This window comes from Panthera leo, chromosome B4, assembly GCF_018350215.1.
Source record: "Panthera leo isolate Ple1 chromosome B4, P.leo_Ple1_pat1.1, whole genome shotgun sequence".
Taxonomy (NCBI): domain Eukaryota; kingdom Metazoa; phylum Chordata; class Mammalia; order Carnivora; family Felidae; genus Panthera; species Panthera leo.
In genome coordinates, this window is record NC_056685.1 from 91029983 (window position 1) to 91055659 (window position 25677).

Sequence of the window (25677 nt, forward strand, 5' to 3'; positions counted from 1 at the left end):
GACATCTAAATTATGTCTGGAAGAGAACTTCATGTCTTCTGCGTAATATAACCCTCTACTGATAAGCCTGCAATTAAAGAGTAAGCATTCCTACACTACACCTGAAGCTCATTTTTAATGAAGCTATGAGTGTATGATACTTAGAAAATCCACAGGGCGCCTGGGTGGCTCAGTCGGTTCAGTGTCTGACTTCGGCTCAGGTCACGATCTCGCAGTTGACGAGTTCGAGCCCCTCGTCGGGCTCTGTGCTGACAGCTCAGAGCCTGGAGGCTGCTTTGGATTCTGTGTCTCCCTCTCTCTCTGCCCCTCCCCTTCTCATGCTCTGTCTCTCTCTGTCTCAAAAATAAATAAACATTAAAAAAAATAAAAAAATAAAAGAGAAAATCCATAGGGCACCTGGGTGGCTCAGTTGGTTAAGCTTCCGACTACGGCTCAGGTCATGATTTTGCGGCCCATGAGTTTGAGCCCCGCATCGGGCTATGTGCTGACAGCTCAGAGCCTGGAACCTGCTTTGGATTCTGTGTCTTTCTCTCTCTGCCCCTACCTTGCTCACATGCGCACGCTCTCTCTCTGAAAATAAATACACGTCGAAAAAAAATTTTTTTTAAAGAAAATCCTTCTCCCATTTCCAAAGAAGTTGGAATGACAGACCAATTCATCGCAACTCCAGGGGATGTGAGAGCCTCTAACTTTTGCAAGAAGATTTTGGCCATAAATGCATCATTAGGAAATTCATTGCTCCAAAGCGAATTTTCCCGATTTTACAGGATACCCTCCCAAAGATCGCATTTTGAGCACAGAATCTCTAATGCTCTGCCTTTAAGCTCTGGCTTCTCTCCCTGGCTGAGCCGACAGTACAGTGTCATCATTATGCTTGCATCAGGGTGCTCACGCGCAGCCGAATGGCTACTGAATGTGACCAAGGGGAGGGAAGAAAGCATCCTGACCTTGTGCAGCTCCACAGGAGTTGGGGACATGATCTCCTTTATTTCTTGTTTCATTTTCCTCAGGGTGACAGACTTCCTGCCCACGTCGGAGGGCAGGGTGTTGCTCCGCGTTGTTTGGCTATAATGCGGCCGCGAGCTGCTCCGTTCCTGGAAGCTGGCTTGTCGCCCCAGCTGACTGCGAGGTGTTGGGGCCTCATGATTCAAACTCATCGTGCTCCCCGACATGATCGTTGCCTGTGGCATTGACAATTTTCAGACACGATTAAGCCATGGACTAAGAAAAGGGTTCGGTTGCTCAACAGTAAGCACATCTCTCCTTCTGCCCAGTCAAGATACAGTCTCTTCGGGGCATAACCAAAGGCTGGAGAATGGACGTACTAATTGAACTATGAAAGTCTGGCAAAATGCTTTGCAAGTGCCATTTATAATGCACATCTCAAATCCAATTTAAGTACTTAAGCCATTGAGTTTATTTAATCAGATACCACTCCTGGCAGTTTTGAGGCAAATTGAAAAGCGATAACATTTGCTTACTGTAAACTACATTTTAGCCATTAACTTTCCACTGAGTGGGCTCTAAAGATGGGATTCGTGAAGCAGCTTCAATATATCTTACAGAAATGGACGAAGAATTTCTCAACGGGACCAGGTGGCGTCTATTTGCAATGCTGCCTGTAGCTCCACCTGGAGGTAACAATGGGCTGAAACAGGGCTATTGATACAAAGGCAAGGGCTTCTACCCAAAGCCGCCTGCCTACCATAGCATATGGTCTCTCCTTGGGCCATGTGACCTGCCCCAGAAATGTGTAGACCAGCGAGGTCTCCGCGTATTTAGCATGGGTCAACCTTTCTTAGAAACGGCCTTTGTGTGAGATGCTCAGAGAGTTTAAAGAGGGATCCTATATTGTGCTACCGGACTCAACCCTTTGCTCAAAAGCTGGGAAACTTAGATTGGATTTTACCGGTGAACAGGGAAGTCTGTTCAGTTTCAAATATGTTCATACACAAGGAAAGGCGAGATTAGATCCCAAATTGACTGAATCTTAGAAGTGAAACTACTTAAGCATTTGAAACCAATGTCCTGTTGAGAATGTTCATTTTTCATGGTTCGGAAATGCCAAAATTTCAAAATTGTGCCTGGAGCCAGCTCCGTCCTCCTTGATAGGATGGCTGGATGGTGGTAAACTAGCATTGGTGAACGTGCCCGAAGTCATGGGAAAAAGAGCAAGCCCCACGTGCCGTGTGCCGGCTACAATGCGACTGGTGGTTTACGTGAACGCTAATGCTAACAGTAACTGTACTTTGCTGAGTCCTTGTATTCCCCTATTTAAGCCTCACAACAACTTTGTGAACAGACACTGTTATTACTCCTAATTTGTAGGTGCAGAAACTGAGGCACAAAGAGGCTGACTTACTCAAGGTCACGTAGGGCTCCATCACATAGATGGAGCCAACGGCACCGTCTAAAATGGGTGGTTAGAAGGGAACACTGCCAAGTGATAGAGCTTTCATTTGTTATCTCCCTAAGATTTTGTGACTCTAAGATTCACCTGGCGTTCGACTATACACGCACCACTAACATGGTCTTCGAATGGCAGCCCAGTATTGGAGCACATGTAGGTATATCTACAACTCTTGTAAAAAAACAACAACAAAAAAAACACACAAAAAACACAACCAGTTATCGATATCCAGACTGGATCAGTTATCTTACTGATAATTTTGAAAAAGAAAAAAAAAAACAACCTTACTGGCCATTGACCTTTAACATGTTAGCACATGTAATACCATATACATGTGTATGTAGAATGTCATTTAATATTTATGATAAGTTTCTGATAGGTATTACAGTCATCATACTTCCCCATTTCAGTTATGGAAAGGGATGCCCAGATAAATTGAGCAAGTTGCCCAAGAGTCTGGGATTATAGCCCTCACACTCTGACTCTAGAAACCTTATCCTTGACCACCAGGCTGTATTGCTTCCCAGTCAAGTATTAGGTTGAAGCATATAATATTGACTTTTTCGGAGATTAATATTGAAACAAATGTGGATTAACCATATTATTGCTTTATTTCAGTTAAATCCCTTTTTAAAATTGAAAGCTTTGTTGGTGTCATGGGACATCCTTTATTTTATGGCACTTAACCCACATACAACATTTTTTTGTCTACTGTTGATGACAGAACCCAGTGATTATTTTCTTGCTGTGCTGACCACCCCTCTATTGTTTTTACCTACTTAGACACATTATTTGCTTTGTTAACATCTATGTTTTATATTCATTTTTCAGGGGACCAGTAGGAAACACGTCGGAAGTAAAATACTTAATCACAATTCTGCTTGGCTGAACCTTAAGCCACTACGGAAGTTCCAAACTGATCTAAATGGAGTTCTGATGGAACCAAGTTTCCAAAGCACAGCTTGATTGCTTTGTTTAAAGTGGACTTCAGTTGAATTACTATGAAGGAATATAAAAATTAAAGTACAAATATAAAAACTAAAATAAAGTTTAAAAATTATTATTTTAAGTTATCTAGGATTTGTTTTCACTTCAAGAATATCTATTGCCTGTTTCCATTTTGCACAATTTATAACCTCCCAAGTTCTCAATGAGATAACTGAGATACATATAACTTAGAGGGGTATGTTCAAGAGTTTTCTATCTGATATCTAGTTAAAATTTTTTCATATATTATACTAAACAGAAAATAGTTATGGCACTGTTAATTAATAACAATGGCAAAAATAATAACTTCTACTGAATAATTACCAAGTGTTATGTTCTGTGTTAAGTGCCATATAAGCATTAGTCATTATAATCCCCTTATTTTACAGAAGAATAAATATCTGGTAAAAGAGATTAAGTAACTTGTCCTAAGTCTTAGTCTGAAATTTTTTCTTCTGTTTTAACATTTTTCAGTGCTAAAGTTGAACATAAATTATTGCCAGCTAATGGGAAGAATGACTAGTATAATTTTCATTTCCATTTCAATTGTAATCATTTTTCATGTTAGCTAATCTTTTACATTTATTATGGTTATAATATGCTGTAACTTTTAATGCTGGATGTAAATTTCATACACAGGGAACTAGCTCCCATAATATTTTTTGCACAGTAACATTTACAATCACACGATCAGAGTTCATTTAAACTAGTGAATGAATATTCTTTTTGATAAAAGTATAAAGAAGACTCTTTAGATTTGCCAATCATTCTTCCTCATTGAGGACCTTAACTTCCTTTTGGCTTACACACTCAACCCATTTCCTTTCTGCATTTATAATTTCAAGGGCCACACCTGCCTGAAGCTATGTTAGAAAAAGTTTATATTTATAGGCTTTTGCAACATAATTTCTTTTTTATTTATTTATTTATTTATTTATTTATTTATTTATTTATTTATTTTTTGCAACATAATTTCTATGCTCATAGACGTTTGTTTTCATTAGATAAATCAATTTGCTAGCTAATGGGGACAATGACTAGAGTATTGAGTGAAATGAGTGAAAACCCAATTTCATTGTGCCACTTTTTACATCGTCCTTGTTTTACTTGCTGTCAAAGATGTTATTAGAAGAATAGTTGTTTCTTTAAAAGAGAAGTATCAGAATGCAAAGTGGAAAAGGCATATAGGCCAAGCGTGCTTTCAGAAGCAGGCGTATGTTCAAGAATTGTGAATTGAGCTCAGTATCCAGTTTGGACCCCTTGTGCTAATCATTCTACATCCAGGAAGTGGTAAAAGTTTAAATAAGCCAGCTGAGACTTAAGCGTTTTATTCTTTTTGAAAGGTGCCTAAAAAGGAATCGATGGCCAACGTCTTAATTTATTTAAGTTTTATAGTATTATCCACCTCCAGGCCCTTTAACTGTGCTCTGAAGTTTCAATTCATGCCAGGTAATACTCTATTTATAAATTCAAACTACTATTTTTCTTTATAATTCTCTTTGCAGATTCACAAACATTAGAATCACATAAAAATATCCACACATGCAACCGAGAAGCAAAATGATATAAAGATGAGTATTCGTTTTAGAATTGCAGTTTCACCCAGTTATGCCATTCACATTCCTTATGGTGACTTGGGGACCTCAGATGACATCAAAATAAAAATGAGACTTTTGCCACTTTACTTTTTACAGCTCAGAAAATTTAAAAAGAACATAAAAGGAAACAGTCCAGGACCTCCTAGACCACAGTGTGAATATCGTCAGCAAATTCATGGCTTTGATTAAAGAACTCACCGGGAGTGCAGCTATTGTGTTCCATCTTGCCACAACTCCTAGAATTCACACTAAGTTGATACGGAATCAGGATTTGCAATTAACAGCAAAGTACTGTGCAATATTTTGGCTGCTTTTTCACACAGACTGGCCATTTTCACCAGCTGCCTTTGTCATCTACTTCAAGGGCAAAATGAAATGAAATAAAATAAAATTTCCTCTTATGTTCCTCTTCACGATCAAATCAATTGCTATACCGGGTACAAATGAAAACATGCCAAAGAAACCTTTCTAAAGCAACTCAGAGAGTGAGATGCGCCACGGCTGGGGGGCTTAGCTCCCTCCCCAGCGATTCGGTGGCAAACAGGTACAGTCAGGGTTAGCAGGGAGCAATGGCAGAAGCCACAAGTCAGAAAGCTCGGGGTGGGGGTGGAAATGGGGAAATAAATACTTTCAACTGCACTGAATAAAATCAAATTGCTGTCCAGGAGGCAAAGGGGCAGGGAAGGCAGCTTCACAAGCAAAAATATAAACATAAAGGGTAGCTACCAAGAGAGTCATGTTTCTCAAAGACACACGCCTGTCAGCTTTCTCCTGTGGAAAGGGGTTAAAGCTTTTAAATGAACTGATGTGATAAATGCAAACTCAAAAGGACCAAAAAAAAAAAAAAAAAAAAAAAAAATGAATGTAGAAACAATACAAGTAGCAGGACCGAGGCTACCTCGAGTTCTCTCAGAATTCCCGACTGTCCACAGGTTTCCAAGTCCTCCAGCGCTTGGGACCAGAAGTTCTCCTCTTGTTCAGCCTCCGTACTGTCGGGAGCCCCTGTAAAACTGTCGTCAAAAAGCACAGTCTGGGTTGACAACTCGCCAAGGCGTAATTCGGAATCTCTCTCTTTCATCTCACGTGTAAAAAAAATGGAGATTCTTTTTGGGATCTGGCCTTCTTCCAACTGTAACCACCAAGTGAGGGTGCTCTAGGAAATGCAGAGTATCTCAGAGAATGGAGGGAGGGAAGGACCACGGTCCTATTAACTGAATTTTAGGGTGTTCGTGGCTCCTGCAGGGTGAATTGCATCAACATGGCACCGTGTGGGCCTTTCAACTGATCTGTCTAGTGCAAAAGAAATCAAGCTTCCCTTTAAGAGAAACATGTTTTCCCACTTATAAATGTCAGTAGAGATCATTCACGTGCTATAGGTTTTTGTGAATTTCCTTAAAATACTTTGGTAAGGAACAAAATGCTAAAATACATCTCAATTCAAACTATGGGATCCTCGATGTACCTTTTTTTTTTTTTAACATAAGCTGACATGAAGCAACCTTTTATTTATTTATTAGAGTTTTTTTTTTTAATATATGAAATTGTCAAATTGGTTTCCATACAACCCCCAGTGCTCATCCCAAAAGATGCCCTCTTCAACACCCATCACCCACCCTCCCCGCCCTCCCATCCCCCCATCAACCCTCAGTTTGTTCTCAGTTTTTGAAGACTCTCTTATGCTTTGGTGAAGCAACCTTTTAAATGTAAGGACAGGAGACAAGTCAGAGAGTGAGGACAGGGTTTACAGATGTAGTTTTTCCCACATGCTATTGTTTTTATCAGGGGAAAATGAGCTCTTGTCCGGCCGTGGGGTGGTCCCGGGATCCAGCCCGGCAGGCACAGGTCTCTGAGCCCTGCCATGGGGCCGGCATGATGACAGTGGCTCCTTCCCACGCTAGCCGTTATGTGCCATCGGAAGTGGAGTGATTCGGATCTGGGCTAACGGCCACAAAGCAGCAGTTGACGAAAACCTTACCCACTGACTGTGGACCGGTCCCAGTCTTCATTACTCAGCCCCACGTCTGGGTAGGTCTGGCTTCGTGGCTTCGTGACTGGGGACAGGCTACCTCTCTGTTTCGGACCCCTCCACTCGTAAGTGTTGAAACTGTAGCCTGACGCCTGAAAGCCAGAGCCTGGAACAAAAACAAAGTGTCATCTTCTGTTTCTGAGAAAGATTCGGGAGGTCTGTTCGGGAACTTGCCTTTTTCTGCGGTTCCCGTTAGTTTGTTTAAGGCAGCTGACCTTAGGGGCGCCTGGGTGGCTCAGTCAGTTAAGCGTCCGACTTTGGCTCGGGTCGTGATCTCATGGTCCGTGGGTTCGAGCCCCGCATCAGGCTCTGTGCTGACAGCTCAGAGCCTGGAGCCTGCTTCGGATTCTGTGTCTCCCTCTCTCTCTGACCCTCCCCCGTTCATGCTCTGTCTCTCTCTGTCTCAAAAATAAATAAACATTAAAAAAAAAATTAAAAAAAAGGCAGCTGACCTTAACTGAATTCGGGATTCTGAAGGCCATCAAGATAATCCCCAGGTCTTATATTTGAAACACATTCGCACGTTATGTCAACTGATTCCAACACCCCTGAGTTAAGACCGTCAGATCTAAGCAGGCGGGCCCACGGTGCTGGACCTATTTTTATGAGGGCTCCTGCCCTGTTCTGTCTGGGCAGGAAATCGACTGGACCAGGGGGAGGTGCCTACCAGACCTGTATCCAACCCTCTCTAGAGCAAGTTCTAGAAAGTGAGGCGCCTACATTTCCTGCCCAGGCAAACCTGTGATCACTTCCAGGGTGTGTGAGAGCTTCTTACCCAAGTCTGTCCTTTTGCGATTGAAATTTGCCACTAGATGGGGGTTCCAGGCCCAAGGGATGGCCGAGAGGCTGCTGGTTGCCGAGTGTGGGCGGAGTTGGCTAGGTGGGGCCAGGACCCACTCATGTCAGGGATGACTTGGTCCAATGAGAAATGACTTGTTAAATGACCTCATTCATTCTCCAGAACCGTCTTTGAACGTAGGTACTTTTATTGTGTGCACTTTACATCTGAGGGTACTAAGGGCTTAGAACAGTGGCTCAAGTACCTAGGGGTATCTGCGAACTCTCCTGGGGGTTCCAGTCGTAACCTTAGAAGAATCAGTTCCGCATTTATTTATTTTTTTTAAAGTTTATTTATTTTGAGAGAGAGACAGAGAGAGAGAGAGAGAGAGAGAAAGAGACAGAGAATCTAAAGTGGGCTCTATGCTGACAGCAGCGGGCCTGAATGCAGGGCTCGAACTCACAAACCGTTAAGCACGTCTTCCCCACACTGACCCTACAGAAAAGGACCAGAGATCTGAGATCTGTTGATTCTTCCTTCTCACATCCACCGTCACAGTTGGTCTTCTGCCACTTTACCAATGAAAGACACATGTCTTATCCATCTCAAACCTTTCCAGGAGATTGGCCCTGGGCTGCAAAGACCCCCAGTCATTAAATCAAGGGATAATTTGGGAAAGCCTCGCTCCTGAGAGAAGGTCTCTCGGGAACAGTGCCTTATTTCAACCAGGCACGGACTCCTGGCAAGGCTTTCCCCCCTCTCTCATTCACCTGTCTCTCTGCGTCTCAGAGTTAGAATTCAAAACAGTTGTCGGTTGGGAGGTGGGCACATTATTATTTTATTTGAATTGCAAGATGAAGACTGACTTCGCTTCTGACAGGGAGTTAAGTCTGATTAGCTTGATAGGCGAGGCAGTGAGGAACGGCTTTGGCCGTTGGGTTATACAATGGACCTCTTCCATAAATTTGAGCCAAATCCATGGCTCCAGAGTTTGACAAAACTATATTTAAGGCATGCTAATGGCAAACTGGAAGTTGTGGTCTTTGCAAGTATTTAAATTTGGGGAGAAAAACATTAGATGACAACTTTAAATTGTGATGGGGTATGCGGTTTTTCAAAATTCTTTCGGGAGGTTTAAAGAGGAGAGCAAGGGCTTGTTGGCAGCTCAGACTTTCGAGCTTGTGCTGTGATCATGATGCACGGCTTCACCCACCATTTCAGGTTGTGTGTGCTATGTGTGTGCATGCGTGTGTCTCTGTAGGTGTTTACATGTATATACTGGGTTGCAATATAATACGTATTTCTGACTGCATTTAAAAAGTTACTACAGTAAACAGGCTGAGGCCCCCATTCTCACATACAATGAAATGACAGGATCACATGACTGTCTGCATGCCATCCCTGCTCGTCTTAACTCGCTGTCCCTCAACCTGCTGGGGCCTATAATGCCATCCTTACGAGAAGAGAGCAGGGGGAGCAGGATGTCCCAAAGGATAACGCTCTGGTCAAAAGGATTTGATCTCAAGAACGCAGGGGGGACGCCCACGGCTGCAAGAACCTTCTATGAACCTTCTGCTTTAGGATACCAAGCATTAGGAGTCCACGGTGCAGAGCAAATATTTACAGTTCAATATCTCATTTTCTTCTTGGGTAACTACAGAAATGTGGCTAGCCGTTTGGGAAGAAATTTTGTGTGATGGATGCACTGCCTTCTGTCAAAAGTGGTGAATTAAGGGAACACGCATGAATCTCTTCTTGAAGGGCAGTGACTCTGTGCACCGCTGCATTTCTCCTGGATCCCCGTGACAGGCTATCCATTTTCTCCTTCCCAACGAGATAAACCAACTCCCTAAACATGTGAAGTCTCACTTTTTGTGATACAAAAAAATAGGGGGAGCCTGCACCTCCCTGGCCTTAATTAGCTGTAAACCTGTTAACAGCCAAATCCCAAGCCGGCTTCATGCTGTCAGTGCAGAGGCCTGACGTGGGGCTTGATCCCACGAACCGTGAGCTCATGACTCGAGCCGACCGACATCAAGAGTTGCACGCTTAACCGACTGAGCCACCCAGACGCCCCAAATTCCAGCAGGTTTTAAACTGGACAGATTAACTTTCTGATTTTCCTTCCAAATGTTGTCTGTAAGTAGTTCTTGGTGACTTGGGCCAGATGCAGGCAGGCCTTGAACAGAGGTGCAGCATTGTTCCTTACTGGGGAAATGCCTCTTTTGAGAAGCATGTCTGTCTACACCAAGGGTGCCTCGTCTTAATAAGCAGCATTAAAAGATTATTGCATTACAACAAAGCAGGGCAGGAAAAGGGGATAAAATTCAAGTATCTTTGGATTAGGCATAGACTCAAAAGAACTGGGTCTGGACCACACTGTGCTGGCACAGGGACTCAGAAAGAGATCTAGGTTCAAATCCCAGCTTCGCCACTTCCTTGCTCTGTAACCTTGGCCAACTCGTCTCAGGGTAAAATAGGGATAATGATATGCATGTGTCTCACCAGGTTAATGAGAGGGTTGAGAATAATACACACAGACTCTCAAACATAATGAGGGTTTAATAAGTACAGATGCCCATTACTTTTACTACGTGCTAAGCCATTCAACTTCTCAAGATCTCTGAAACAGGGGGAGCAGGAAAGGAGGAAAGCTTCAGCACCACTAAGTGAACATTTGGTGCTTCTTAAGTGTTCAGTAACATGTGAGGAGCTGAAATGCAAAGATTACAGTACTAGGTTCCTATCCTCAAACACTGCACACTTTCACATTGTCTGGAACAGAGAGGAGGAGAAACAGGCATAGAAAGGGACATTTCCAACTGCATCTGAGGAGTGCTGTCCTTTTAGTCTGAACACACTGATGTGCAAGAACCAAGACCTGCTTGGGGGTCAGAATGTGGGTCACGAAAGGTGCAAAGGGAAGGTGCCCTCTAAGCTTAGAGCTAGAGGGTGAGGTGGCATTTCCTTGGGCAAGACGGTGCAGGCCTCACAGGAGAGGCTGGTAAACGTGCAGTCGTGGTGAGCCCTGTCCTCATGTTCCATCAGTGGGTTTCTGAAGGAGGGAACAGTGTTCCAGAAACACTCTGGTCCCTCTTACCATCTGGGCTTATGCCTCCCCACAGGAAGAGCAATGAGTTACCTAACTGTCGAGTTCCGGAAGAAAACGGGGGGTTGTTGAGACCCTCGGTCTCTTCTTGGCTCCCTCTGGACTCATTCTCTCCCACTGCTGCTGTGCTGTAAGGCAAGCACAACTGGGTCCCACTGTTGGGGCTCAATGAGCTCCCAAGGGACAGCAAGGCCAAGACTGTGCAGTGAGCTGACTGTGGCAGGCTACCAGCTGCCTATCCAAACATGCATTCTTCTCTTTATCCTTTTACCAGAATACCAGTTTTGGGGGTGGGCATATTAGTGCTCAGGATAAGACTGTATTTCCTAGGTCTCCCTTGATGTTAAGTGTTGACTACGGAAACTATGTAAAACATTCTGGCCAATGACATGTAAATAGAACTTCCAGAAAGGCTCTTTACAACACTCTCCTGCTGCCTGGAATGTAGATGAAATAGCTGGCACCCTGGTAACCACCTTGGATCATGTGGTAAACCCAAAGACAGAAGCCAAGGGCTAAGCACAATAGAGAAGAAATATTTAAGAGTGTGGTTCCTTGACAACACTGTAGAATTATATACCAGCTCTGAAATGCCTACTTAAAAAAAAAAAATGATTTAAGCCACTGTAACATTAGGGTATTCAGTTCTATTTAGCTAAACCAAATCCAACAGTTTGCTTTGCTGGTCTGACTTCCCCCTCATTTATGTCCCAACATCTAGATTTGGGTTAGGGGTAGGGATATAACAATATTAAAAAAATTTTTTTTTGATGTTTATTCATTTTTGAGAGAGACATACAGAGCACAAGCAGGCGAGAGGCAAAGAGAGAGGGAGACACAGAATTCGAAGCAGGCTCCAGGCTCTGAGTTGTCAGCACACAGCCCAATGCAGGGCTGGAACTCAGGAGCTGAGTTGTGAGATCATGACCTAAGCCAAAGTCAGATGCTCAACCGACTGAGCCACCCAGGCACCTGGGAAATAACAATCTTGATTCTCTGGCTGCATGTTCAACTCAGCTTTTCTAGCAAAACAAAACAAAATGCCTCCTCTCCAAAAAACCAAAAATAGTTAATTTTTAATCCATAGCTGACTCCATTTCTACTTTTTTTTTTTTTTTTTTTTTTTTAGAAAGCGAGCCAGTGAGCATGCAAGCGGGGGAGGGGCAGGGAGAGAGAGACAGAAGATCCAAACGGGGCTCTGCACTGACAACAGTTGAGTCCAATGAGGGACTCGAACTCATGAACTGTGAGATCATGACCTGAGCTGAGACTGAGCCACCCAAGTGCCCCCATTTCTACTTCTCCACTGATTTAGGATGGATCAAGGCAGGGATTGATTAACGGATCAAAATACCTAGTGCTATAAAGTACTAAAGAGCAAAGCTTGCTTGGAGAATAGTGAGAAAGAAGTTCAGGATGTATAGAGTTAAAGGTCCTGCAGGGAAAAGTCAGGAGATAGGTTGATGAGGCAGTTGTACCTACATTACAAAGAGCTCTGTGCTTTAAGCTAAGGACCTGCGAGGTTACCCTATAACAACAGAAAACCACCAAGAGGGCTTTTGTTATTTTGTTTTTAAGGGAGGGGCAAGGTTAGATTTAGGTGTTTTTGTTTGTTTGTTTGTTTCTTAAGGATCATTGATGGTGATATACTCAAAGTAAGGAGCCGGTGAAGAGGTAAATAGTTCAGGCATGATGAAGGTTTTATAAGAAAAGGCAATGAATGGAGAGACGGGAGACATGCGAAGCCGGGAGGAAGTAGAAGATGCTGGTCCACGACACCGCGGGGCTACCTGCCTCCTCCAGGCTCTACTACAGCGGGAGAAAAATAACTCACTTGCTTAAACGCCGTCCTTTGTGTTTTCTCTCATATGTACGTGAACTCGATCCCTAACGAATGCAGGTGGAGGATGGGAGCATAATTGAACATAGGGAATATTTGACGGAAATTAAGCTTAAATAAAGACAGGCTGGTTGCCATAGTCGAGAAGTTAGCAGCCCTGAGGAATATCCCTTTACAAGGGGAGTCAGACTTAAACGCCACAGGAGGAACGGAATCAGCGAGGCGGCCCAGGTGTAAGAAAAATCAACGGCCAGAAATACAATTAGACTTTGTTTTTATTGAATGATGGTGTGAGCACCTAAAATTAACAAGCGGGTATGATATTGGAAACTAGATTTTAAATTCAAAATTGATAAATCCATGGAAAGACAGATGTAATTTTTAAGAAATGCATTTCCTAAGTCATTACTCTTTTTATTTAGAATTGGAAACCTTTCTTTGTTTTTCCCTCTCTCTCCCTTCCTCCTTCCTTCTTTCCTTCCTTCCCATCTACGTTTCAGTATCTGGTCTTATCCTTGATAACGTAACGGCGAGGTATGTTATGGACTGACTTTATTTGCACCTAAATTCGTATGTTGATGCCCTCGCCATCAATGGGATTGCATTTAAAGATCTGTAAAGAGGTAATTCGGGTTAAGTGAAGTCAAAAGGTGAGGCCATAGTTTACTCTGATTGGAGTCCTTGTAAGAGACTATTTAGACACACACACACACACACACACACACACACACACACACGAGATACCAAGGATGAGCTCACACATAAGAAAGGCCATGTGAAGACGCGGTGAGAAGACAACCATCTGCAAGCCGAGGAAAGAGACGGGAAGAAACCAAACCTGGCACCTTGATCTCGGATTTCTAGCCTCCTGAACACTGGAAAATGAATTTCTATTGTTTAAGCTCCCCAATCGGTGGAATTTTGTTATAGCAGCCCAGGCAAACTGATACAAGTTATAAAATCCAGTCTAGGGGCACCTGGATGGCTCAGTCAGGTAAGCGTCTGGCTCTTGGTTTTGGCTCTTGCAGTCCGTGGGTTCGAGTCCCATGTCAGGTTCTGCACTGACAGTGCGAGGCCTGCTTGGGAATCTCCCTCTCTCCTTCTCTCTCTGTCCCTCCTTCGCTTGTGTGCACGCACACACTCTCTCTCTCTCTCAAAATAAATAAACGTGAAAAAAATTCAGTCTAGATTCCTTTCACTGAGAGTAATGTTTAGTTTTATTCATTAGCATAATGGAAAATAGGTCTGTACAAATGTTGGCAATCTTGGTATAATGATTTTTATTTTTAAGGTAACTACACTTCAGATACCTGTAAAATTCTGATACTCCAATATTGTACTATTTGGTTTTCAGTACCACAATACTGTGCAGATTAATATGTTACATTTATAGTTCTTAATTCACACTGAGTATTAATTTTAAAAAGCGAACTCAACAATGTTGGTTCGTATTCATAAAATTTGAAATCAGAGAATGGTTTTGAAATGCAGTCTTCCACTGTGCAATTTTGGGGCTGTAGCTCCTGCCATTACTTTCATTTTTGGAAGCCAATTTTAGTATAGTCAAGTGAGCCAGATAATTCCCTGCCAAAATTTGTTTCGTAAAAATCGAGTTTTGTTAAGAATGAGAAAATCAAATCATACATTTGTGTAACTACTTGTAATTGTTCTAGCCAAGAAATATTCAAGGTGTTTAGATGGGAATGTGGTCTTAAAATGGCAGAGCAAAATAGTTCTCTACCTTTTCCAGAAATCATCTCAAGACAAAAAGGGTTGGCAAACAACATAAACTTCATCTTCAGCAAAACTAGAATCTCAAACCATAAATACACGAAAAAAGTTACCAAATTCCCTGAGTCAAACAGGGAGTGAGAAGCAGTATTAAGGAGCCATGAGGAGACACCTATGGCCAGTGATTTCAGAGAGGGCCCACGCTTCCAAAGCAGGGGCCATGGCATAAAGCAAAACAACAGTCCTTTGTTTGGAAGACTAGAATGGATTGCACATGCTGGTGGCAGGAAGTGCCCTGGACCCAGTCTGGCACCAGGGCAAGCCAGGGAGGCGGGCTGAAGGACCACACCTACCGATAGGCCACCACCTGCAGGAAGCAATCTATCAGGCGAGCAGGAAGGAATTCCGCACTGCTGGCAGCCTACGGTTGCCATCTCTGTGGGCTGGGGAAGAAGGCACTCATCACAGGTCACTGTGAACGGGGGAGTCATTTTTCCTAGCCTGGAGCACAACTTGGGCTCTTCTTTGAAAGAGACCCTCTTTCAAACTTCCAACTTAGAAAGAAGTCATCTCATCCACAGATGAGCAATAATTAAAAAGGAACTGTCATAAGATGTATACCAAGTTAATATTAAAAAAAAAAAAACAAACAAGGGGGAAAAGAAACAGAAAAACAAAGCAATAGCAGATGAAGGATACTCATGAATACAAGGCTGCCATGGAGCAAACGATACGTATGACCAAATACATCATCACGATATTTAAAAGATGCACACTGAAACCACCACCTCTATAAAGCAAGAGGTCAAAGCACAGATAGAAGAACTCAAGGAAAATTGGGCAAGGCCACATGATAGAAGGAGATAAAACATGAGCTTGTAGAGGTCAGAAGAGATATAGAAGAGAAAAAGAAAAGCCCGCCCATTGGGGAGAATACTGCTCAGTCTTCTGCCCTGGCTACTCTCTTCATGTACTATGTTGTGTTCCTTAACTATATTAAAGGGAGCTTGGGCTCTCTGACTGTACCTGTTGGCGTCTCTCTCTTTTTTTAAGTTTTTATTTAAATTCCACTTAGTTAACCTACAGTGTACTCGTAGTTTCACGTGTATGACATAGTGATTCAACACTTTCATAATGTTGATGTCTTTTCTCAGTCATCAATATCTTTATGAAAAGTACAAGGAAGCATGGAAATAAACGAATCAGGTACCCAATTCTAGTCATAAACAGAAAACCTAAGAAGAATGGAGTAAAGTTAATCAAACTCAAAGGAAAAATGTATTTTAAAAAATAAGAACAGAACTAATAAGTAAATGCAAGAGTCAGTTCTTCAGAAAACTACTAAATAAAAATAAATCATTACCAGCATGCTCATGGGAAAAAAGAATAAAAACACAAATATACCAAATATGGGACAATATTGGAGAAATAATTATAGAAACCAAGAAAATATAAAGAATCAAACAAGAAATTCCTTAATTGTACACAAATACATTTAAAAACCTGTGTGACACAGATTTTTTTTTTTCTGAGAAAATACAAATGATACACATGACCTCAAAATGGATCCACCAATCCCACATCTGGGTATATATCCAGAAGGAAATATAGTAGGTATCTTGAAGAGATAGAATATAATAACAGCATTATCCACAATAGTCAAGATACAGAAACAACCTAAGTGTCCACTGACAGATGAATGAATAAAGAAATGTAATGTATATACACAAAAGAAAATTATTTACCCATAAAAATGAAGGAAATCCTATTTGCAACAATATGGATGAATCTGGAGTATATTATGCTAAGTAAAATAAGTGAGCGAGAAAACAAATACTACTATCTCACTTATATGTAAAGCCTAAATTAAAAACAAACAAACAAAACAAAACGTCAAACTCATGGAAACAGACAGTAGAATGTGCTTGCCAGGGGCCGGGGAGTGGGAGAAATGGAGACATGATAAGTTCTGGAGATTTACAGAGTTTGAATAACTTTACACCATTTACAGTATGGTGACTACAGTGAAAAATATTGTATACTTGAAATATGCTAAGAAGTAGACCTTAAGCATTCTCACCACACACACACACACACACACACACACACACACACACACACACACAAATGGTAACAACGTAAGATGATGGATGTGTCAATCAACTTGATGGTAATCATTTCACAATATGTTTGTACATCAAAATCATCACATTGTATACTTTAAATATATACAATTTTATTTGTCAATTATATCTCAATAAAGCTGAAAAAGATGAACTCAAAAGAAAGAAATATCTAAAGATTAGGGTAAGATAAGACAGAAACAAAGCTATCTGAGTTGAGAGTCAAGAATTACAGACAACAAAAGAGCTACGCCATCCAGGAGAATGAGAGTCCAGGTACAAGCAATTTGTCAGTCCATCCTTTGCTAAATCCAAGGAAAGGGTTTTTCGAGTTAGAGGCGTAAATAAGACAAGGGGGCCAAAGCATAAGATTTCGATAAGGCAGGAGGGTATGAACATAAGGGTCAAGAGAATGGGAAATAGAAGAAGCTGACCCAGAGGCAGACTAGAAAAAGTCTGCATCCTAGAGTTGCACAATAGAATTGAGAGTCATCCCATTGTAAGACTTCTCTAAAAAAAATTTTTTTAATGTTTATTTTTGAGAGAGAGAGAGAGAGAGAGAGAGAGAGAGAGAGAAAGTGCAAGCAGGGAAAGGGCAGAGAGAGAGGGAGACACAGAATCCGAAGCAGGCTCCAGGCTCTGAGCTGTCAGCACAGAGCCCGACGCGGGGCTCAAACTCACAGACTGTGAGATCATGACCTGAGCCGAAGCTGGACATTTAACCAACTAAGCCACCCAGGCGCCCCAAGACTTCTTTAAACACACTCCTTTCCCCACAGCTTTGATGACTCCATCCTATTTCTTTCTGTGTTAACTAATTAATACTTTGCACTGTAGGAGCTTGTTAATTGGTCCTTCAAGTGCATTACCCCTTCCATGAGTAGGAACCCCAACTCTCTGGCCCATCATGTGTATCCATGTATGCTGGCCTTTTAGTGTGCCAGCCATTACATATTTGTTGAATGAATGACAGGGACAAGTTTGACACTTTGGAGAAGAAGCAGAGAACAGTAAGGAATGTGGCTGCAGAGACATTGGCCCCAAGGAGGAAGATGTACATCATGGAGGTGTGACATCTTATTGGGAATGGGACAGCTATTGTGGACTGCAGGGTACAGTCAGAATGTGCAAGGTCTTCCCGGGATATGGTAGAAGGTCTGCTGAGAGGCTGGAGGAGTACGTTGAAGATCATCTGTATCTCACAACACAGTATTTACCAGGGAAAAGGAAGTATGGTTCTATGCCTTACTTTGAAAAAAAGTCAACTGTATAAGCACAATCTGGAGAGACTGGGTTTAACCTAATAACACAAGTAAAAGGAAAAAAAAAACATACTTTGAGATCTTGGCAAACAATCAGCTCAAAATGAGTGACAGACAGGATCTGACCACCAAAATTCTTATGCTGAGGTAAGATAGGCTGTGTTCACAGGCTCTAAAATTTTCAGTGATGAAGGGTGACAGGCTTGAGTTGCTCTGGACTGTCAGGCTGTTGTATAACCTTCCTTTCTGAGAGATAGGCTTCAAGAAGTATAAAGTTAAACTTGAACATACTCAGAAGAGAGGCTCTCAGGATGATCAAAACACTCAAAAGTAAGTTTTATGCGAGGAACAGTTAAGGACCTGGGGCGATTTTGCTTGGAAAAGGAAACACTCCAAAGAGGCACGATAGCCGACTTTGAGTATCTGAAGGGCTGTTGAGTAGAAGACACTTCAGTCTAGTTCTGAATGACCTGGAGGGCACAACTGAGACCGACAGGCAGGGGCCACGGGCAGACACATTTCAGCTCCGTACGGGTGAGAACTTCGGGCCATCAGAGCTCCCGGCGAGGATGTGGTAGAGCTGCCTCCTAAATTCTCCCCTCACGCTGAGGAACTTCATGTTCCTTATGAGAATTGAGATTAGAGTTTCACAAATATAAGGTGTTACTATGTTTTCATCATCTCTCTAACCTCATAAAGGTTTCTAACTTACTAATGTCAAATTTAATATTATTATGATCACAATTCTCCGTCTAGGAATTCACATTTCCAAAAGCTTCATGAATAATAAGTGGTTCTTCATTTTTTATTACTTTGGGAAAGGCCCTATATTTAGTATGCTAATCACAGTCCTCATCCTATGGTATAAAGGGGCAGGGTACCTAAGTTCTTTCTCTTTTAATTTTTTTTAAGTTTTAAAATTTGTTTATTCATTTTAAGTAATCTCTACACCCAAAGTGGGGCTCGAACTCACGACCCCAAGATCAAGAGTCGCTCGGTCCGCTGACTGAGCCAGCCAGGTGGCCCTGAGAGTAGCTAAGTTCTTACACGTTACCTTATGGGTGGACATCATTAAAATCAAGAACATCCTTACAAACAATCTGTGTAACACGAAAGTCTCCACATTAACAAACAATAAAGAAGCAAGCACATTAATAAATAAACCTCAGAGTCTACGCTGAGAGAATTTGACTTCTGTCCTTTATCTGAGACCTCTGGTGACTCATCAACTCACAGGCAATGAGAAGAGCAGTTATTTGATGGGATAGCTAAGTCGTCACAAGCAATTATGACGTGGAAAAATGAATTGGCAGATAAATAAAACCTCCGATTCTATTTTGGGTCTTCAGAATATTTTCTCCACCGAACTCCAGTATCCTCTCTGACAAGTAACGACTTGAGAACTTTTGAAATATCATTCCTTTTCCTTGTCCTTTACTCTTCATGGGACTTGAGGGGAGAAAACTAGCAGAACCAGGAAGAGAGCAAACTGGATACAGTCTCCTAAAAAGTAGCTAAATAAGTTACAAACCAACTCCCACACCCAAGTGAGCGTGGGACTCCAGACTCTTGGTTTATGTGTTTTATTCTCTGACTGAGTTAAATCAGAGCAGAAAAGGGATGTGAAGGCTGGAATTTATACAAGGCAAAAAAGAGAAGGTGAAGTTTTAGCTTTAGTTTTTGTTTGGAATAGATACACCAAACATTTATTTACTTCCCTGTCCGTTGACATTTTTGTTTCACTAATATTTACACATTGTAAACAGTGCCTAAAACAATGTCTTTGTGTCTCTGACTCTGGTAAAATTATTTCCTTAGGACAGAGTCCCAGAAATGAAATTGCAAGGTCTAAGAGATTAGGAGCATTTGTGAGGCCTTCTGCCATGGTCTTTTAAGTGTATCTGTTGTATCTTGCTTTCAAACCAACTCCTCTGTGTGGCCAGTGTCCCACCTACAGCTTTCAGCACATGTGAAGATGGCCAGGACACCCCAGTCTCCGCTGGTGGCCAGTCTGTCCACCTTTAGGTAGTTGAGCCGATGTGGCTTAACCTGCAATTCAAATATTCTCTAGGCACCACAGGGGCAATCTGGAACATCCTTTCCTCGAGGGGCATTTTCACCAGAGATCCAGATGGGGGCAGTCACGTCTCAATCCCATGTGGGAGAAATACAAAGAAGTTTTGACACATTTCTCTTTTGATGCTATGTATCATTCGAAGGAAAGAGTCGAAGGGAAGAGACAAGAAGCTTTTAGTTTATTGTCCGCATTCAGCCTAACACTTTTTGTACGTTCACATTGTCAGTGAGGTTTAACTTTTAACGGAGGTTACCCTTCTTCACATGAGGATGATGCTTGTGGAGAAAAATCTGCTCTCTACTTTCATATATCGTGGTTACAGCTCTCTAATAGTGAGTGTTTGGGAAACCCGGATAAGTTTCTATTAAAAGTCAGGAGGAGGCAGGAGTAAATGGGGTCACAAGTCACTGACTCATCTCTTGAAGCACACACCTTCAGCGCTCCCAATCCGTCTTTGTGGAAAGCCTGCTTAAAAGGTAAGAAGGGGCCTGTCTTCAGTGAACCGCTTTATTGTATGGGTTGCTTCATATTAATCTACGTATGAAGGGCAAGCTCTGGATTGAACAGTTAGACATCAGTAGATCTAGTGAGGGCCTCGCAAGTGTTTGATAAATGCTCGTGACTTACGGGTGTTAAGGAGAAAATGCAAGGCCGCCATATTCAGTGTGTTCAATCTGGTTATGCTGAAGTAGAGGCAAGTAAAATAAATGAAGGTGTTTCTTTTCAGAAAGCAGAGGGTGGATCTTGGAGGCACACGGGCTCCAACAGCCAGTCCTCTGCTCCCTGAGGCTAGGACATACCTTGATTCCCATAGCCGCTCTCTATTCCAGAGCCGTCCCACGAGTCTACTGCGCTGTCCACACTGGGCACGGTGGAGGGGTATGTGTCAGTGAGCTTGCCTGGCTTCTGTGCCAGAGAGGGGTCCTCCTCCACATCTCCCAGGTCACTCAGGTGGCTAGCGATGGGGAATTTCTTGGGACTTGATGCTGCCTGGGCTTTAAAGACAGAGAAGGAGTTTGAAGTCTAAGCGTCCATTTAAATAAAAAGATACTGACATACTCCCTCAGGGGAGTCATTTCCTTAGAAACACACACACGCAGGGAAAGAAATGCACTGAAAACCCTTCACTGTGGCTCTCGACCCACTCACCATCTGTCTGTTTCTTAATCTTCAAGGTGACGGTCTCTCCTGCCATCTGTAGCAAATGGATGGCCTCACTCAGAGGCTTCCCTTTCAGGCTGCTGCTGTTGATGGCCAGGATTCGGTCTCCTATGTGGATTGCGCCGGTTCTGAAACACCACATGGTAATAGGAAAGGTAGAAATAATCCCTGTGTGCAGCTGAATATCAATTCCCCACCATACTTTATACATTCATAGTAATAAAGATTTGGCAAGGGTCTCTAGAAGCCACTTCTAGCTTTCTACTGGGCAATGGTACAAGATAACTGCATCTGCTGGGAATCACTTTTTAGTTTCAAATAAAATCAGAAAAACTGTTTTAATTAGCATTTCGAATGGACTCGTGTGCTTTTTACATTCCAAAAAAACGCTGGGTCATTTGGTAACCTCTTAAAGATCCCGAGGAAAGAAACAATGTTGGACAATAAACGCAGCGATGTTTAGTATGGGGCATTCCTTCTTGTGACAGATTTGAAAGGCTGAACACAATCACTCCTGCAGCTCACGGGAAGTGAGGCTCAGAGAGGTGGGGACCTACACCAGACCCTGGTGTTTCGGGGTCCCTCTGTTGGTAATTCCAAGGATAGAAAAGGCTCCATTCAGGAATCAATTAATGTTACATTGTAATCCAACTTCCCAGTTGTGTGGCCCGGGTACCTTCATTTAAGCTCTCTGGGTGTCAGTTTCCTCACGTCTCAGGGGGCATAATGGGGATAATCATCTCTCAGGGGAGCCCTGAGGATTAAACGGGGAATCTCATGTAAAGGGCTCAGCCTGCTGCTTGAAAGATGGATAAAGAAAATTTATTGATCGATGAACTAATAAACCTTTGGCCTTTTCTCTTCTCTTTCTGTCCTCACCCAATTCTGAGCAGGCAGGTTGGAATTCATAATTCTGATGTTCACCATATCCATCTTTGGAAGCACTGGGTGGGGAAGGAGTAGGGTCATAAGCTTTCAAGCTCAGGGATGGTATAAACACTCAGATCTCTCCAAGCGCTAGCCTCCTATTGTACTGGCTCACTGTAAGCACGCTGAGGGAAGGAAGCGGCCCAGCTCACAGGCTGCTTGAGGCTGAGCATTCTGACCACAGCTTGCTTCCGGGGCACTGGGCAGCAGCAACTGGGGTAATAGAGGTGACATGCGGTCACACAGGTTATGAGAGCATGCTTAACGAGTCTACCGATGCATCTACTCTCAAGCAAATTTTTTCTTAGGGGGGAAAAAAAAAAGATCACTTAATTCATTCATAAAGGATCTCCAGTTTATGAAAGATCTGTGTTGTAAACCATAGAACACTTGACCGGTAGGTGGCTGAATCAGATCAATATTAATCTTTTCTTGTTGTCTCCCTAACAGAGATATGTGGGACTGTCTCTCTAGCAGGGGAAGCTAGGAAAAGAGAATATCTGAAGAATACCACAGCGTCGGCATCTCTGTTAATATCGGACTGTGACATTCCTACAGGGTGAACCTTTCTGAGCTATCTCAGTGCCCACATCTCCCAGATGAAGATGTTGGGGGAGCTGACTTCCAAGGTGCCTGGAAGCTCCAAAATTCAACCATTATTCGTGTCGGCATGAATGACGTGTGTGCTTCCCTGAGCAAGCCTACCAGAGGAAAGATCTGGTTATGGGGTTTGGAAGACGCACCATATCACGTCTCAGAAAGAAAAGCAGTTTAGCGGGGCTTGGGTGTGTGTGTGCATCATTGCCAACACAGCAGATGGACCTTCTAAGTTACAAGACGTTATGAAGATGGGTCACTACACTTTGTTTCCCCAAATCTTTGAAGACAAAGCCTGGGTCATCCTCTCTGGAAAACACAGCGGCCAAACCCAGTACCTGTCAGGTAACAGAGCCTCAGTAAATGTTTGTGGAATTGAACTGGACAAGCCTTTTTAACCTCCCTGAACTTCAGTCTCCTCTCAAAATGGACACAATATAAACCCACCTCCAGTCGACTGTGGTCAAGTGTATACATTTCCAGAGAGTAATATCAAGGCTAAGCCCATGGTATCTGTTACTGCCCGTAAGATGCCCCTCAAAGTCAAGTCGGAGCTCTGCCTGAGAGTTCTCAAGCTCTAAAATCAATTCTTTGTGCGGATCTGAAAAAGTCAACAGCTAACCAAGCAGGAGAGGGGAGCATATTTCTATGCGGCTTGTGAGGACAGCAACCCATCTCAGACACAGGTAATTGTAGCATTTTCTTGAAATTTTACCTTTCAGCTAATCCCCCTTTAGTGAGGCTTGAAATGATTATAGGATCAAACGGCTCTTCAGTTCCTGAAATTGTGATGCCAAGGGGCCCCCCATAGCGCTTAAGCTCCACAGTGTAAATAATTGCTCCGGAACTTTCTTGCTCATCTGCAATAAACGCCAAGGAGTCATAATTGGTTTCTTTGGAAAAAGCGAAGTAAGAAGACACATATATTCATGCACGAAATAAGAAACTCGAAACGTCATCGTGAAAACATTACGTCTCAGGAAATCATTATCTGGGGAAGTAGAATCTCCTTAGGATATATCACATTCTAATACAGGGATGTGGTTACCTTAGTGTCCAGGAAGGGGTTCACTGCCTAATGACCTATGTTTGAAATCAGTGAGTGAGCCACCGAGCTGGCACCGCAGGCCCTTTGGACGGTGTCCATACCTAGTACAGGGGCTTGCCCAGCACTTGTGTGCCACAAATACCTGAGGCATGAGCGCATGGCTGAGGAGGAACTGAAGCAGGAGAGAGAGAGTCATGCAGTGACAGAGACCCGGCCAGGCCACTCCTATTTCCAGGCCTTTCCAAGCAAGCTAACTTCCAGTATGAGAAGATTTTACTCAGGGTTGGAGCAAACGTTAGCATATACATGGCTAAGTGGGGCTCGGCCGAGGTGGCTTAGAAATCTAAAATCCTTTACACGTCATTCCACTGATTGTATCTTAAAACGTCAATCCTACGGATAAATTCACAGGTATTAAAGTCGTGGTTTGAATGGTTCTCTCTCCTCTGTTCTAGAGATTAAGAGCCATGCAGGGGCGCCTGGGTGGCTCAGTCGGTTAAACGTCCGACTTTGGCTCAGGTCATGATCTCGCAGTCCGTGAGTTCTAGCCCTGTGTCGGGCTCTGGGCTGATGGCTCAGAGCCTGGAGCCTGCTTCCGATTCTGTGTCTCCCTCTCTCCCTGCCCCTCCCCATTCATGCTCTGTCTCTCTCTGTCTCAAAAATAAATAAAAACGTTAAAAAAAAATTAAAAAAAATTAAAAAAAAAAAAAGAGCCATGCAAATCACGTTTCGGTAGCATATACCAGGCTGCCACGGTCATGAACTAACTTTCACTATTTAACATTGGTATGAAGGAAATCCTCTGTTAATGCGGTCTTCCCACAGCACTGGCCTGCAAGATGTCACGGGACACCTTTAACCTTGTTGGGGGTTTTCAGTATGTCAGGGTTACAAATATGCAGTCTCAGATTTCAAAGTGTTTTTCTTTGCTCGTGACATGCTTCAAGTCCTTGGGCATTTCTCATTCTATTCCTTGTGCCCCAGAGCTGCGAATGGCTAAGGAGCTGTTTCATTTCTGTACCCAAGGATACAGTGAAATGGTCCCGGAGCTACTTTAACACAGTCAGTTTTACAGTCAGACTGTATCCTAGTTAAGCATTACCACAGTCACATTTCTGCAAGGAGCAGCTGTTCATTTATGACATGAAACCCTGAAATAAGGAGGAAAAGAAGAGCCTGAATTAATGATTCAATTATCTGTGTGTACAGTGAACAGTTACAACGAGCATAAAATGAAAGGTCTGTAGAGTAGCGTAGAAGTGATATGTTCTCTCCTGCCAGCGTTTACTTCATTCTTGCCATAGACTGGGACTTCTGGAATGTACCCATCCCCTCCACTTCCTCGGTACTCTACTCCTAATAAGCTCCATGCACAGAGAATTCAAGACCGTCCACCACACACGCAACGCTTAAATCAACCTCTTACGATATAAAAATACCCAATATTACACTCAAATTTGTATTGGCAGACAAGAAGCCTCCACATCCAGTGTCAAGAGCTTTAGTTTGACGGCTCACAAACCACTTACAGGCTTCTCCCCAAGTGGCCAACAAGGTGGTGATCACGTGCTAGGGAGCTGCTGAAGGCAGCAGGAGGATACAGTACCGTGTGGAGGCAGAGGTCAAAAGTCTAAATTTTCGACACTATGATAACGTCATCATCCTTCAGAGCTGGCTTTGACATAAAGGAATAGGGTATTATTGGATAGATTACATGTACTTCATAGACTGTGCTACCAACTATATTCGGGATAGAATTCTGGGTGAGTCATTTGATTAGTAGACCTTGGCATTATTAAATATTAGTCACCCCCGGGGCACTCACTCTACTGGTCATTCAGTGCGGGTGTTTATGCCAGTGGAAAGACCCTGACCCTTATTGTTCCGCCTTATAGGGCAGGCAGGAACACCGCTTTGTCAATGGACACCAAATAGTCTGGACTTGGCCACCGGTGCTTGATGGGAGTTGTGGGAAGTGACAGCTGTCCAGCAGCGAAACCCAG

General features: G+C 42.9%; 1 protein-coding gene across 11 annotated transcripts in view; it reads right to left on the reverse strand.

Moving 5' to 3' along the window:
- GRIP1 (glutamate receptor interacting protein 1) overlaps positions 1-25677 on the reverse strand; it is a 682479-nt gene that overhangs the window by 19389 nt on the left and 637413 nt on the right. For 8 of the 11 annotated variants that reach the window (XM_042947102.1, XM_042947098.1, XM_042947099.1 and 5 more), the window contains 6 exons: positions 23342-23486; positions 21091-21230; positions 20742-20936; positions 6971-7127; positions 5894-6005; positions 948-1181 (listed from right to left, as the gene is read on the reverse strand). In XM_042947102.1, the coding sequence (XP_042803036.1) occupies positions 948-1181; positions 5894-6005; positions 6971-7127; positions 20742-20936; positions 21091-21230; positions 23342-23486 (983 nt within the window). Of the gene's footprint in view, positions 1-947; positions 1182-5893; positions 6006-6970; positions 7128-20313; positions 20410-20741; positions 20937-21090; positions 21231-23341; positions 23487-25677 lie in introns of those variants that run through there. The other 3 variants (XM_042947100.1, XM_042947104.1, XM_042947103.1) reach the window with 3 other exon arrangements.